Raw genomic sequence first — 15,888 nt, forward strand, 5'->3', positions numbered from 1 at the left:
GCCAGGGAGAATCTGGGAGATTTGGCGTGTGTGTGCGTGTGTGTGTGTTGTGTGTGTGTGTGTGCATACTCGTAGTGCATGTCTTTTAATGAAATATCTGGATTATTTAACGAAAACATACGCTAAATGTGTGAATTGCAAAGTCTGGCATAAGTTACTTTGAACAACAATTCTAGCTTTTTTGTTGAATAACAATTTGTTTGATTTTGTTTGTTTTGTTTGATATTCTATTAAACATAGGGCCTTCTATTTTTCTATTTTCTATTTCTTTATTTTAGATTTTTTATTCTTATATTTTTACATACATACAGACAGACAAACATACAGTATATAGGCCACAGACCCCATTTGATCTCCTGTGTCTACATGTAGCTCGCCAGTGTTTTGTGGAGAAACTCCACCTGATTACACAAAAGTATCCTGAGAACAGCACAAGCTTTAGTTCAGTGTGATGAGCTGATGCACAGCGAGCACTGGATCATGCTTTTGAATGAGCGTTTCAGGTTTGCAGATTTAAGATTTGTTTACCGAGTGAGCTTTTGAAACCTGGCAGCCCAAGGGCACGTTTACTGTTTAAGTGTCCGGAGAGCTTCTGACACATATTGTTAAAAATAAAATTGTTAAGAATAAAAATATATATGCATTTTTTTTTTACATTGAGTTGTCATACAGCTGTTTTTTTTTCATAACAGTATGTCACTCACATGAAAGCAAAATTTGAAAATTTTTAATATTATTAATGTACAGTGTCTAATTTTAACTTTTTTTTTTAAATCAAAACATCAGAAACATGAGCAAGTCAATATAAATATTGAAAAAAAAATTTAAGAGATCACATATGGAACAAATTTGTAGTTAGAGGGGAAGCATTTCAGCCCATTTTGGGATTATTTTCAATACACTGTAAAACTTTTTCCACCCCACTTTTCCTGATCAGCGTAGAGACACAGTAGATAGAGAAACTTTTTTAAGGATTTACAGCAGAGTCTTTTTCTCTCTCTTTCTTTGTCTCTGTCAATGTCTAACACCCACAGGAGAGCAAAAGTGTAGTTATATTTTCTTTTACAGTGTGTTAAAATAAATGCAAACGTGACACACATGACCTCAAATCCTATATTTTCACTATTTATATTGAAAATAGCTGATCTTGGTTTTGATTGTATTGAATATTTTGAATGGTTTATGGTTTGTATTAATGCTTGATTTGCAATATATTGGCAATATATTTATTGTCTGGGATTTTATAGTCATATTGATTTTATAGTCATATACAGGTATTCCTCACCTAACGACCTACCTGTTTAACGACTGTTCAGACTAACAACCAGCTCTCCAGTCCGTGTTGTGCGCTGCGTACGATACCACGGTGTGCGCGCTGTGTGCGCGGCATCTCAACGTCAAGCATGTCATCTCATCACCCTTTATATGCTACATACACTGTATACACTATATACATCTCATCTCATCACTGTTCTCTGTCTCGTTCCCGCAGTCTGTCAGTATTCACTATACTAGCATGTGTAATCGCCATGCCCCCTTACCGTGAAATAACACGGGTCCTCGCTTATCGACCAATTCGCTTATCGACCTGGTCCTAGGAACGGAACTCGTGGTTAAGTGAGGATTACCTGGAGTTAAATGCTTTCTTTAAGTCTTCATTGCAGTAAATAAATGCAATTTTATGACGCCATAGACTGTTCTAATTAATGAATCAACCTGTATAATATCTAAAATATTCAAGATATCTATAATTTCCTCATGACAAATGGTTGCTTCTCAAATATGTGTATAAACCTTTATTAGTCCCACAACAGGGAAATTTACACCTTTCCAGCAGAAAATAAAGAGCATATCAAGTACACACTATAAACAATATAAAATATATAGAAACATACATTAAAATCACCATAAATAGGAACCAGATAGTACTAAGTGTATTGCACATATGTTGACACATTGCACATCAGGGATTGCACTTTCTTTCTTTTTTTTTTTTTAAATATAAAAATGTGGAGACCGATCTCTTCAAACTACACCTGGATTTGTCTACCTCGTGGGGATCTCTTTCCCCTTTACTTTCTAATGTACTTTCCTGTGAGAAAAAGTAAAAATTAAAACTCTGAACTCTTTGCTATTAATGCTGTTTGTTCCGAGAGAAGTTTAGTTGTGACTCTGATATACAATTGGTTTGATAATGTGACATGTACTTATTATAAGTTGCTTTGGACAAAAATTGCCTTAAATGATCTATATTGAGGTTTTCGACCAAATAATTTTCTATGTTTAAACATAAAGTATCAATACATCCAATGTATAACTTATAGCAATAGCTATATATACTGTATATATATATATATATATATATATATATATATATATATATATATATATATATATGTACAGTATTTATAGTTTACTTACCTATTATGTCCACCAATTTCTTTTGCGCTACAGTCGTGATGTGTCTTCCTCCAACCAATTCCATGAATGAGGACTCATTTGGACTTGACCAATGAGGACTCATTCAGAATGCATACCTCATGAATATTCATATCTAGACCAGAAAATAAACCTGCGACAAGGTCATCCGGATTTTTCCTTCTCCTAATTCCTAACGGCTAAATAAAGTAATTTATTCTGGAATATGCGACTCATTAAAACAATACAGTTGCGACATTATTCTCCTGCCGTGATTATAAAAAATAATGTCCCCACTAAATCCACTCAAATAGGGCTATTATTTGGACTTATATTATTGTACTTTTCTTTCTCAAAGTTGGCAATTAATATTAAAATGTTGAAGGAAAAAAAATGAATTAACCCATTCACGCAAAAAAAACCCCCCAAAAAACTGGCACCTGATAAAAAAGGCACCATGGACATCAAGGGGCAAAGGGGCTGGTGCTTGGGCAAGCTCTGCTACCCCCTCTGCGCGTGCCTGATATGCTGTATATTAGGGCTGTCAAAGTTAACGTGTTAATAATGTGTTCATCCAGTACGTTTTTAATGGCGTTATTTATTTTGGCCCTTAATGCATGTTACGAGTTTAACCCAAGCACACCAGATTTACTTCTTTCTATGTTTAAATGACAGAGTAAGCAGCTGCAACCTGCAGCCAATTCTCCTGGAAAGCTTTAGTTATTTATATATTACTTTGGTATTATTTTATGTTTCTCTTCTCAATTATCCAACCACAGTGTTTTTAAAGAGGATAATAATTTGGGGTTCAAATTTGAGTAATTGCTGGACCACTAATAATTGTTTTTATTGTTTGACAGCTCAAATATATACAAACATATATATGTGTATATGTGTATGTGTATATGTGTGAGATAATGTGGGGTGACACGGTGGGTGATTAGCAGGGGTGCGTTTACTGTCTGTTCGGCCCCGACTTTTGTAAAATGTGTTAATTTCAGTGGATTACATCTACCCGTGTAACAATCAGAGAAGGTCCTCTAAGGTTGTGTCGTAGCTGCAGAGGGAAAATAAGAAAAAAAGGACAAAATCACAATTGGGGAAAGCTGAAATGTTATAATATAATCCAGCCCTTTTCTCACATTCTGTTCTCTGTGAAATGTTTCCTTCTATCAGCCTGTATTCCCTCAGTGGCTGGCCAAAGAATGAGTGTTGGTACGAAATGTAATTGAGTTAATCTTTTCCTCTGTAATTGACTGGGAAAAGATCAACGTTCTGATGAAGGTTTTAACGGAGCATGAGTTTGTGTGTGTGTGTGTGTGTGTGTGTGTGTGTGTGTGTGTGTGTGTGTGCGTGTGTGTGTTTCTGAGTATCGTTTTTAACTGTTTCCTTGCATAAGTGTGTGTGGGGGGGTACCTGTGAGGCAGTGTTAGCAGTCAGTCAGTCAGTCAGCCAGTGAGCCTCATGATTGCATTGTTTAAACTGCAAAAAATAGATCAGAATTCAGAACTATTGCGGCGAGTAAAGAATTTGGGATTTAAATCTTTGTTCTTAGAACCATTAATTTTTTCTTTTGGAATGGAAAATATACTTATTTGACTTTGAAATTATTACTAATTATTACTATTTTTCTGTTTTCTTTTTTTTCTTCAATGCAAACTTATTAATATACACAGAATTCTAGATCGGTCAATTGATCCAATTCATGTATTTTATTTTTATGTGTTAAAGAAAATCACTCACCTGTTCTAGAGTCAATGACATTTTGTGTGTGTCCAAATCAGTTATTATTAAAATACATTACATACTGTATGAAGGCACATGTAAAATGAATTAAGTCTTTCAACTTGAGAGATATACCTGAATAGACAAAATATATATTTTTTACAAAATCAAAAACTATTAATACATGGATCTCAATATATTTTTTACTCCTCTTTAAAATCCTTATTTGTCATTTACCATTAACATTTTTTATTTGCAATATCTTCCTCTCTCCTCCTCTCCTTTGCAGGTCTCCATCGCAGTCGGACTAGCGGGTTTTGCGTGTGTCATGCTGATTGTCTTGTTCATACTCATCAATAAATACGGCCGACGCTCCAAGTTTGGCATGAAAGGTAGGGTTCTGAAATTATTTTTACCCTTTCTGTTTGTCTCTGAATTGCTGTGGCACATTCAGCGCCAAAAACAAAGAAAATTGATGTTTACAACGATTTAGTGAATAAAAGAAAAGACTTCAAGCAAAATGATAAGAAATGGTCTTAAAGGCATATAAAACGGTGCACAAAACCAGTAAAATAAGAAGTCTGGCCTCTTTCGCTTGAAGACAGAATTGGCTATTTCAACTCCAACCCCCCCCCCCCGAGTAAGGGAGTTAAATAACAATTTTCTCAAAGCTGAAAAATCTCATACACACAATTCCATACCTCTCTCAATTGATCTCGAGAGAGCAACAAAAAAGATCCATTGTTTACTTTCAAGATGTTCTGATTTTTAAAATATTTCTAGTGCAAATTTGTTCTTTGCATCCATCACTTGTATGGTCTAGCAAGACTAAGGTGTAATGAGCTACCTCCCATTTTATTTTTGTCGTTATTTTGCATATTACAAAAATAATAATGGTGCATTCATGATGGGTACCCGCACACATTCTCTTCTTATCAGCGGCAGATGCCGTAAAGGTTGACGGAAGGTTCAGTCTGCAGTGACGGTAGACAGAATTTTCATTTCCTATTTGCGGGCTCCCACAACATTGAAGTTAAGCCCTAAGTAGCTGAAATTGAACAATTGAAGCTGAAGAGCTAGTTATTTTGGGATTTCAAACTATTTATTTTGAAAATGTCTGCAATCTTGACCGCTGTGATATAGCGAAAAATCTGTTTACATCTTTAATTCGATTTTCAAAAGACTTTCAAAGAACGGGAATAGGGTAGCCTCGGCTAACGGAACTTTTCAAATTTGCAGTGGTGCTTTCATGTAAGTATTATGAAAGCATTACAGAGTAGATGGATAATGATATATTTTATATCAAACGCGAACCCGTTCCAAAGAGCCAAATTTTTCTTGGAAAAGAAACGAGAGCTATGACGTATTCTATTTTGACAAAAGCTCTTACTGGCCATGTGAGTTTCCGTGGCGTTATCAGTAATTGAGACTCGGGTCCTTACCCGCCATTTTAGATTGGACACTGATTTTCACTGAACAACAATTTGTTCGTTTGTTCAAATTAAAACTTTTGGCGTCCAAGTTTTTTGTGAAGTACACAACATTGACCGCAGCCCTCCGGACGGAGAATAATTTTACAACTTTCCACTCCTTCACTAACTAGAGTGTGAGAGTCTGGCAGCGAAATGAAATTTCACTGCCCTGAAATAATAATAATTCAAAATTTCTCACCAGTTAAAGTTCACCTCGGTTGAAGTACCAGGTTGACATATTGCATCAAATGAACTATCGTTCAAGGCAAGCACTGCCCACTGTGCTCACAAGTGTATCCCATAATGCATTGGTGGGGCAAGATTCTGGTAAAATATTCAATGCAGTGTTGTCGTTAACCCGCAACCCTCAATTTGCCTCGCTGTTTATTTGTATGTTTTTTCCGCTTTTTGTGATCATCCTCCTTCCAAAGTGGCAATGATGCAACATCATTGTTGTAAATAAGGTTGCCTTCCGAAGGAGGGCCTTCCACCAGCAACCACTACTCTGCCTCTGTCACCTCCTCCTCTACCTCCTTCTCCTCTACCTTTACTCGACCTCCCTCGACTCTATTCCGACTCTACCTCTACATCTACTCTCCCACTACTCTACCTTCTACTCTACCTCGCTGTACTTTACCTCGACTCCACTGTACTCTTCCTGTGCTCTACCTCTCATCTACCTTCATCTACTCCACCTCTAATCTACCACTACATCTGCTCTACCTTCTACTCTACTCGCTTGTCTACCTCCCTCTGCTATACCTCTACTCCACTGTACTCTACCTATGCTCTACCTCCCTCTACTCTACGTCACGGCAGGGCAAGGCAAGTTTATTTGTATAGCACATTTCAACAAGGCAATTCAAAATGCTTAACATAAAACCTAAAAAGCATTAAGACAAAGTGCCAAGAGAATGCGTAAAGTAAAAAAAAATTAAATGCACACATGGAACTGAAACACAGGGAGAAGAACACGTTATAAAGTTAAGATATAGAATGCATACAATCAAGTAAAAGTGGGAGTGCCGTGCAAGAAATGTATATTTGGTTTCGTAAAACCAAGCAGCAAATGTATAAGTCTTCAGCCTTGATTTAAAAGAGAGTTGCAGCAGACCTGCAGTTTTCTGGGAGTTTGGTCCAGATATGTGGTGCATAAAAACTGAACGCTGCTTCTCCAGGTTTAGTTGACTCGAGATAGACTCTGGGGACAGAAAGCAACCCTGTCCCACACGACCTGAGAGGTCTGGATGGTTCATAACGTTGCAGAAGTTCCGAAATTCTGTCCCTTATAAACCAACAGTAGTATTATGAAATCAATTCTTTGACGACAGAAAGCCAGCTGAATCCACTGATCTACTTTCTTGGTCTTAGTGAGGACACCACCTCTGTTCTTTCACTACTCTTCCTCTGCTCTACCCTGCCTTTTTTCTACCTTTGATCTTCCTCTACTCTACCTTCCTATAGTCTGCATCTTCTCTAGATCTCCTCTACTCTACTCCACCTCCACACTACAGCTACATCACCTCTTTCTCCTTCTTCTCTACCTCTAGCCTGTATGAAACTCATGATGGAATCCGCCATTTTCCTCAATATCTTGATGAATGATTGTTATGATTAACTGTTGAAGTCCTTGAGACCCCTTCGTAATACACACAGACACACAAACACACACACTGCAAGTTGTAACAGAGCTGCATGTTGTGTGTGTGCGTGCATGCTTGCATAAGCATGCATGTTTGTGTGTAGCTTGCAAGACTTGGCCTCCCGCCAACTTCATTGACTTTCTCAATTTCATTTCCTTTCCCGTGGAGGGGCCGCCTCACCCTCTCCCTCTCTCTCTCGCTCTGTCATTTACCAACTCTCTCCCTTCCCCTGTATTTCTTTTTCTTATCCTCTACCCACACTTTTTCTCCCACTCTTCCTTCTCTTTGCACACTCTCTACCCTCCGGCAAAAGTTCCCTCCGCTCCCTTTGAGTCAACCCTTCCTCTCTCTCTCTCTCTCTCTCTCTCGCCTATGATCTCATATACTGCTTTATTTTTTGCCCCAGTCTCTTTCCCTCCCTCTTTGTCCCCCTCTCTCTCTGTCTCTGTCTCTCTCTTACCGCCAGCTAATTAAAAGCAGATTAGCTCAGTATCATCAAGTGCAGATTTTTTTTATGGGGAGGGAATTTAGGATGCAGATGACCTGAGGAGGTGGAGAGAGTGGGCAAGAGGGGTAAGGAGAGAGGTGGGCGAGAGAGGAAAGAAAGACGGAAAGGAATGAAGGAATGAAGCAAGGAAGGAAGGAAGGAAGGAGGGAAGGAAGACAGACTGGAACGGACAGAAGCGTTGCTGCAGCAAAGTTTTCTGCAGCCCATTTTATATTATTACTTTTTATGCTTTTCCCTCCTGCCCTGGGAACTTTTATATTCATTTCTCTGCTCACGCCTTCAATTTCGGCAAATATTAATTTTTTACTTTGTTCTTTTTTTTACAAGTCTCTTTTTTGAACGCTCCGTGTTCCATACTGTTGGCTCCTGGGTAATTTCACACCGCTGTGAAGTCAGACACATACATTTCTCACTTTACCTCTGTATCCTTCTACGTTCCAAATGCATATGCACAAGTGTGTCTGTGAAAAGCATATGTTTTTGAAATTTGCATTCAAAAATTATTTTTGAAAATCATATTAATCGCCACTACAGGTACTCCTCACTTAACAACCTACCTGCTTAACGACCGTTTGGACTTACGACCAGCTCTCAGTCGGTATTGTATGCTGCGTACAATACTGTGTGGGTGGCGTCTCAGCATCAAGCATCTCATTGCGCATCTACCGTTGGATATGGCCACGCCCCCTTACCATGAAATAACGGGTCCTCGCTTATCGACCAATTCGCTGAACGACCTGGTTCTAGGAATGGAACAAACTTAATTTCCACTGCCATGGATGAAGTATATTATATACTTTCAAAGCCTGTAGTATCATATCTGAATAATTGGAAACGAGGTGATGCACATTCCACCCACACATCCACACCCACTATTTCCAGATCCCGGGAACTTTACCCTCGATCCCGACCGCGACAGCCGCTCCACTCTGGTTTGTTTTGCCACACGAAAGAGAAATAATCTCCAAGGCTCAGACTGCTCTACACCCCTGATGAAATACGCTCTGGCGCTTCTTGCCTCCTGTAGGCCACCATGTCACTGCGACAAGGGCCTGGTGCCGGAATAATAAAGTCACGCACATACGCACAGACGGATTCCATGTCTTAAGGGCGCAAGCACCCAAACACCCTTTCGACCATCTGTTAAGTGCATCCATCTGTTCATTAAATGCTCGCCTGTCTCGAGTCTGTCCACTTTCATGACTGCTAGGCACGCACGCACCACGCACGCACTAGGCACGCATGCACACACACACATACACAGCACACGCACAAGCACACGCGCACACCCATACACACACACACACACACACACACACACACACACACACACATATAAATGCACCATCATGCCACAGACATTTGACTTAAGGCGTACACAGAAAGATGCATATGCTGATATCGAGGCTCGGCCTTTCCTGAAACGGAGGCTTTTAAAACGGCAAATTATTGCCTTAAACCTAGATCCTGCCCTTCTTACACTGTGCTTTATTTTGTTTTTTTAATTTCTATTTTCACTTAAGGAGGAAATTGCATTTCTGTTTTCCTCCTCAGAAGTTGTTCATTTTTTATCTTGAGCGCAATCTTCTTTTTAGATCCAGAAGTGTTTTAATTTACCGAGAGTGCCTGGAGGCGTCCGTCTGTCCGTCTCTCCGTCTCTCCGTCTCTCCGTCTCTCTGGGTCTGGGTTGTGTCTTTTCTGTTGCCGCTTGTCTTTTACTTTATTATTTGTGTTCACTTGACGTGGTGGGGATATTTTTTTATCCGTGTGTGCTGTACTTTTTTGTGTATATTCATCCACATCGACAGTTTGCTGACCATAACTCCCGAAGCTTGTTTATCAAACTGCCGGGAAAGGCAATGAAGCTGAGATTGTGACTTTGGCAGCCTGCTGGCTGGCTTTACTACCCTAAATATTTGCCTTTCTTGCCATCTCTCTCTCCTTCCACTATGATATTAAGTTTTGGCCATACAAAGTCTTCCAACACATCTCCTAATACCACATGATCTCATACATGTCTTAATATGGTAACGCGATAAATCACATTTTTATGCATTTTACAGTTTCTCTGTTTATCAAATCTGCAGTCGTTTTTAGGTACTCTGAGTACGTACCATTGCCTGTTGTTTTTCATCCGTATTTCCCCTTTTCCCTCCCAGAACTGCTGTCTTAGAAGGGCATAGTTCTGGAGCACGGAGTTTATACCAGGGCTGTCAAACCTCCCGTTTCTCCTGGGATTCTCCTGTATTTTATCCTTCTTTCCCAATGTCCCCCTGGTTGTTTATTTTCCTGTAAATATCCTATATTTATAACCTTTCTAAAGAACATCCATGCCGCCCATCTCCTTGATCTCCGCTCTGTTGAATGCTGCACAATCCCCATTTCTTGAAACAAAACCAGTAATAACAGTGGGATTTTATTGTAATTGTATTTTTTGTAATTGAATGAAACCCCACCAACAGTGTGCTATTGGGATGGAAAATGTCCCTTATTTTCAAAACCCAACCTCAAATGTTGACAGGTATGGTTTATACAAACAAGCAGGCATTTTCTCACCCTTTGATTAGAGTTACATTTATAATTATTTGTGATTAGATAAAAATATCTTTATTAAATATTGCTGTTAAGTCTTTTTATATACTATTCACAAAAAGTTAGGGATATTCAGCTTTCGGGTGAAATTTCAGGATGAAGATAAAATGCACTATAACCTTTACAGGTGAACTTATTTTGACATTCTCTAAAGTTTTGAATGCACATGTCCAACTGTTCAATGTTTCAGTACTTTTTGCACAACTTGCTGTTCTCTAACAAGGAGCTGAATGTCAAAATTCACAACAGGTGTTTGATCCATGAATCGACCAATACATTTCCTGGTTCAATTAGAATTGGTATTTAAACAGTCATCTTCATCATGCTGTTCACATTTTGACATCATGAGACCAAGACGACACCTAACAATTGATCGACAGTACCTCGCCATTGCGAGGCTTCAAACAGGATGTTCTCAGAGGGAAGTGGCCACTGAGCTTAGAGTGTCACAGAGTGTCATCAGCAGGTTGCAACAGAGATACAGAGACTGGAAGAGTCACAGAAAGACATAGAAGTGGACGTCCTTTGGCCACATCCCACACTGATGAGCGCTTCATTGTGAACAGTGCCCTGCGTAACCGGATGATGAATGCCACTCAACTCCAGGCAGATTTAAGGGAGGTGAGAGGCATCCAAATGTCATGTCAGACCATTCGAAACCGTTTACATCAGCGTGGTCTGCGTGCTAGACAACCTGCAAGGCTACCTGACCACGCCACCAGGCACAGGCATCATCGTCTTGCAGGGGCCAGGGAGCATTTACGCTGGACGAGGGACCAGTGGCCTCAGTGCTGTTCTCTGATGAAAGTCAATTCACGTTGAGCAGAAATGATGGCCTCCAACGATGTTGGAGACGTCAAGGAGCGCGCTATGCATCAGCCACTGTTGTCACCAGATGAGCCTTTGGTGGTGGTGGTGGTACAGTGTGGGCAGGTGTGTCTAGTCAATACAGAACTGCCCTACACTTTGTGAATTGACAAGGCCATACTACCTGAATAACATCATTAATCCAGCCATTGTGCCCCTGCATGAACAACACAGGCCTAAGTTCATCTTCATGGACGACAATGCTCCAGCTCATCGAGGTCACATCATTAGGGAACGGCTGCTGGAGACTGGGGTGCCTCAAATGGAGTGGCCTGCACTTTCTCCAGACCTGAATCCCATAGAAAACCTATGCTATCAGCTGAGTCGCCCTGTAGAGGCTCGTAACTCTGTACCCCAGAACCTCAATGACCTGAGGGCCGCCCTTCAAGAAGAGTGGGGGGCCAGGCCTCAGCAGACAATAAGTCGACTTGTGAACAGCATGAGACGTCGTTGTCAAGCTGTAATTGATGCTCATGGGCACATGACAAGTTCTTGAGACATTGACATTTTTTGTTGTGGTAAACCCACCACTGTCGTTGGCTTTCGTTTCAATAAATCAAAAATATTTGAGATGAGGAAATCACTATTGCATGCTTCTACTTAAATGCCGTACTTTCATAATATATCACTGTAGTGTGAAGTTTTTATATTTTCCATAAATTTCACCCGAAAGCCAAATATCCCTAACTTTTTGTGAGTAGTGTATGTGTATGTTTCTTCTGCCTCGTTAATCAATCACCATCACTGGCAGGAAACAGAGAAACAGCGGTTTTAAGTTTCCTCAGTATTTTTTCACATTCCTATATACTGATAGAGGGTTCAGGATGGCTTCCGTCTTCTACCTTTTCCTCCACCTCATCAATTCGTTCTTGGCAAAGGGATGTTTGCCCCACTTCTTTTGTCTTTCTCATCGTATGTCCCTCACCTCCATTATTGGTTCTGGGTTCACTGGGCTCCTGCTTCTGTCTCGTCTTTGTTCAACGCTTCTTCTCAGAGCTGTGTGGCCTTCTGTTCAGGGGCAGCCCTTCCATGGCATCAGTAACGTCCATAGAAACGGAAGTACGGGCAAACCCCATATCTTTCCTCAAAGATGCGCTTTCCCTATTTCTTCTCCTTGTTGGCTTGGGATGATTCATTCTCTTCCCTTTCTTTTTTGTATTTGTTATGGGTTTCAGAGCTTTGGTCTGTGGGGGACCTGATTCTTTTGACAATGTACAATTACTCATTTAGCTTTGAGAAAATACCCTTTTGCCTGTCTTATTTAGAAAGAAATAGGTTATTCTCGGGATTTCTTTATGTCAATTAAAGAATTTTATAAAGACCTCAGACTTTTGATGCTCTCCACTCTCCGCAAAAATTGACATTTGAAGAGGCCTTTTGTCATTTTGTCCTATGTCTTGTGAACTGTTCTGTAAAACCTGGGTTGTTTATTTTAAACCCGTCAATTATTGTAGTTTTTGCCTAATTTTTAATTTTTTCCCCCTTTTTTCCCCCCAATTTTTGGTGTTCTTATAGAAGCCTGTGATGATGATGATGATGACTGTGATGTACTATCACAGTTCATTTGTCATTACTAGTGACAAATGAAAATGTCTGCCAAATAATTGAATGGGAAAGTACACATAATGATAAGTTAGAACAAAAGTCTTAATAGAGACCACTGAATACTAAACACGCATGTCCCGTGATTTATGGCTAAACGCCGCTCCAAGAGGGATGAGTGAATTCAATTTAAGGGTCTTGTGAAAATGTCTCGCCTGACTATCTGCAACTTTAAAACAAGCTTTTGTGACTGAGCAGCTATTTTGCTCCTTAATGAGTAAGAGATGCCCGGGTAAATTTTGCACGCAGCTTAATATGATCCGTGTTGATTATTTCACTAATTCAATGCCATATATACATAATACATATATATATCTGTATGCAGAGCCGGGTGGCCCTATACGCTCACTATGCAAGGGCCCCGCCTCCCCCTTGTGTCAGCCCAGATGGAAGTTATGGTTGTGCTCGTTTCATGGTCCGCAGCATCACGGGTTGGCAACACTGTCTACCCTGGGTTGACCACGCTATGGTACACAGGCACAGGTACACAGGTGCACAGTCCATGCCGAAGCCACCTACATCACAGCGCAAGAGAAAGAGAAATAGAGGAAAGAGCCCCGACCATCAGTGGAAGAATACCCTTTCACAACTGGGTAGGAAACAACCATGGGTGGTTTTCTGACTGTTTTAGGCAAAAACAGACTCTTCCTCTCATTCAGAGTGGGGGGAATGTCACCGGAATGACCGAGTCCACCGCAGCCCCGTGTCATAGGCCGGAAGGTCGACGAAACCCACGCTTCCCCCTGCGGGTCACCATGGGTGGCAAAGACCAGGTGCACGCCACGCTGGCCCGCCAGCAGGCAAGTGCGGCGACGGTACTGTGTGGGACTCCGTTACACCATGGTTCCATGACTGCGTCGCTGCTGCAGGACCCGGTTGGCAGTGGTCGTTCAGGCACCTGCTGAGAGGCGGGAACGGGGAATCATGCCAGCAGCAGGTATTGGGAGAACTGTCTCCTGTCCACCTCTCTTTTCTTGAGGTGCTCAAGAAAAGTTGCCAAGTCCACTTATAATATGCAACTTTGGGCTTCTTTTTTTCGCTTGAAAAAATCTAATTTAGGTTTGTTTTAAAAAATATGGTCGCTTGTTAGAAAAATCTGACAAGCGACTTATTTTTTTTGCATTTATGGTCACTTTTTTCCAGAATGCATTGATTGACACTGTCTGCTCTCAGCATCACAATAATGTCAGTGCTGTAGTGTAATTCGCCCTATCTTACCCCCTTCCGCCCCTCATAGGAGAAAAATCACGTTGTAATTCCATGCAGGTTTTTTGGCAACTGAATTCTATTAAATAAATATTGTTTGTTTATACCTCATTCTGTTCTGTATAGGTGTACTTATTCTTAGAGTGACAGATGGAGCTAACTGTTTTAAAGGAGGGAGGATTGTAGTGGGCGCACTGGGGTGTCAGGTATGACTGTGTGGCAAAATGGCAAATAGTTTACATGGCTTACGGGTCAGGTCAGAGAGCCCCTGAGCAGAATTTTGCTTAGGGCCCCAGGGGGGTCAGGAGTGGCCCTGGCTGTGATGACGGGCTGTGCATTACATAAAAGTGATGCTTGACCTGAACGCCGCGGGTTCATTTAGGATGATGACCCGCTGGCTTCACATGATCCCGCTTATTACATGGCTGCTTACTAAATTGAAAAAGACATTGAGACAGAATATTGATTTAAAAAGATTGTATGCACTATGCCTAGTACGGTGGCGCTCTCGACAACTGCAAAGCTTCTTAGCTTCTGCTAAGAAATAATCCACAATAAAGTAGCCAACACTGCAACAATAAAGCAAGTGAATGGCCCCACAAAAACTAACCTAACCTATTTGCTGTTATTAATGTGAAATTGGACATGTCCTATTCCGTTTTTCCATTGTAGATTCTATGTAGCGTCACTAGATGTTGCTGCTAGCTAATGTTAGCATTAGCAGGGGGCATTAGCATGGCGTGAAACGAGCAGGTAATCACACAGCCTCGGAAAAGACTAGGCTACAAGCGCTCTCGTCATTAACGCACTCATTATGGACAATTATATCTTGAAGAATAATTTGAATTCTGATTTTTTTTCCTCAAGGTAATATTAAAAATAGAGGGATGGGGTCTTGTACTTTTATTGGAAAATATATTTGAAATTATTTTTCCATTTTCTGAAACTATATTTAAAAAATCCCCCAAACAAACAGAAGATGAGAGGATTTGGACCTACGTTATACCTCGAGTGATTTTTTTTTATGCTTTTGGCTTTTGAGCTTCAAGTTTTTGTTCTTAAGTGATGTTAGTAACCAGAAGTTGCTTGCAAAAATGTGGAGTTTTATGCACGTGAGGTCTCTTTCCTCGGAATGAGGTCCGAAGGGCGCCTTCAACTCTTTTCCTAATTCATTTGGATTCATGTAGATTCCTCAAAAGGTATTTCTGCCTAGTTGCATAGAACTATGATGGCCTGACAGAAAAATAACTACTTGTAACCGGTGCTAAGGCTGTCTGGTTCCATGAAGAACCACATTATTTCGAGGATGATTGTCAATGTTGAAGGTTCTGACAGCAGTCATTGGACGGTCACTCCTCAAAGGTGCTTCTCAAACTTTTTGGCTGGTGACCCCTAAAAAATGTCAAAAGGTCTGGCGCCCCCGTCATTCCAACTTGCAATGTTAGATCTAACAACAGCATAGTTAATTAACACGTACAAACCTCTGTGGAGTTTGCACCTCATGTGAGTAGAATTTGAAAAAAATGATTGCCATTCATGCTGCGTTTGTGCTGATTTGTGCCGTAAAAATTATTATTTGTGCTGCTAAGGATTTTGACATATTTAACATTATATAACTTTCCTCCCCATCATCTTCCATATCACTCGATGGGTGACCAAACGTCCCGATTTGTTCGGGTCCATCCCAGATTTTGACCCATTGAACCTTGTCAATTAAAATAATACAGTATACATTTCTATCATATCAACATTTATGCCCATGCATGCTACCGAGTCAGCAAGTCAGCAGCTTTTGTGTCAGCAAAGTGTGTCCTCTTCTCTGAGTTGCTATGGTAACAGGGACACACACACAGGC

The 15,888-nt window shown here is 40.5% G+C and overlaps 1 protein-coding gene across 1 annotated transcript in view; it reads left to right on the top strand.

Moving 5' to 3' along the window:
• The window catches only part of ntrk3a (neurotrophic tyrosine kinase, receptor, type 3a), a gene marked incomplete at both ends in the record, with an annotated part of 251,997 nt that overhangs the window by 156,497 nt on the left and 79,612 nt on the right, over nucleotides 1-15,888 (top strand). The window contains one exon of the mRNA XM_080002340.1: nucleotides 4,433-4,535. Within this exon, the coding sequence (XP_079858466.1) occupies nucleotides 4,433-4,535 (103 nt within the window). The remainder of the gene's footprint in view (nucleotides 1-4,432; nucleotides 4,536-15,888) is intronic.

This window comes from Zeus faber, assembly GCF_960531495.2.
Source record: "Zeus faber genome assembly, chromosome: 6".
NCBI classification, from domain to species: Eukaryota; Metazoa; Chordata; class Actinopteri; order Zeiformes; family Zeidae; genus Zeus; species Zeus faber.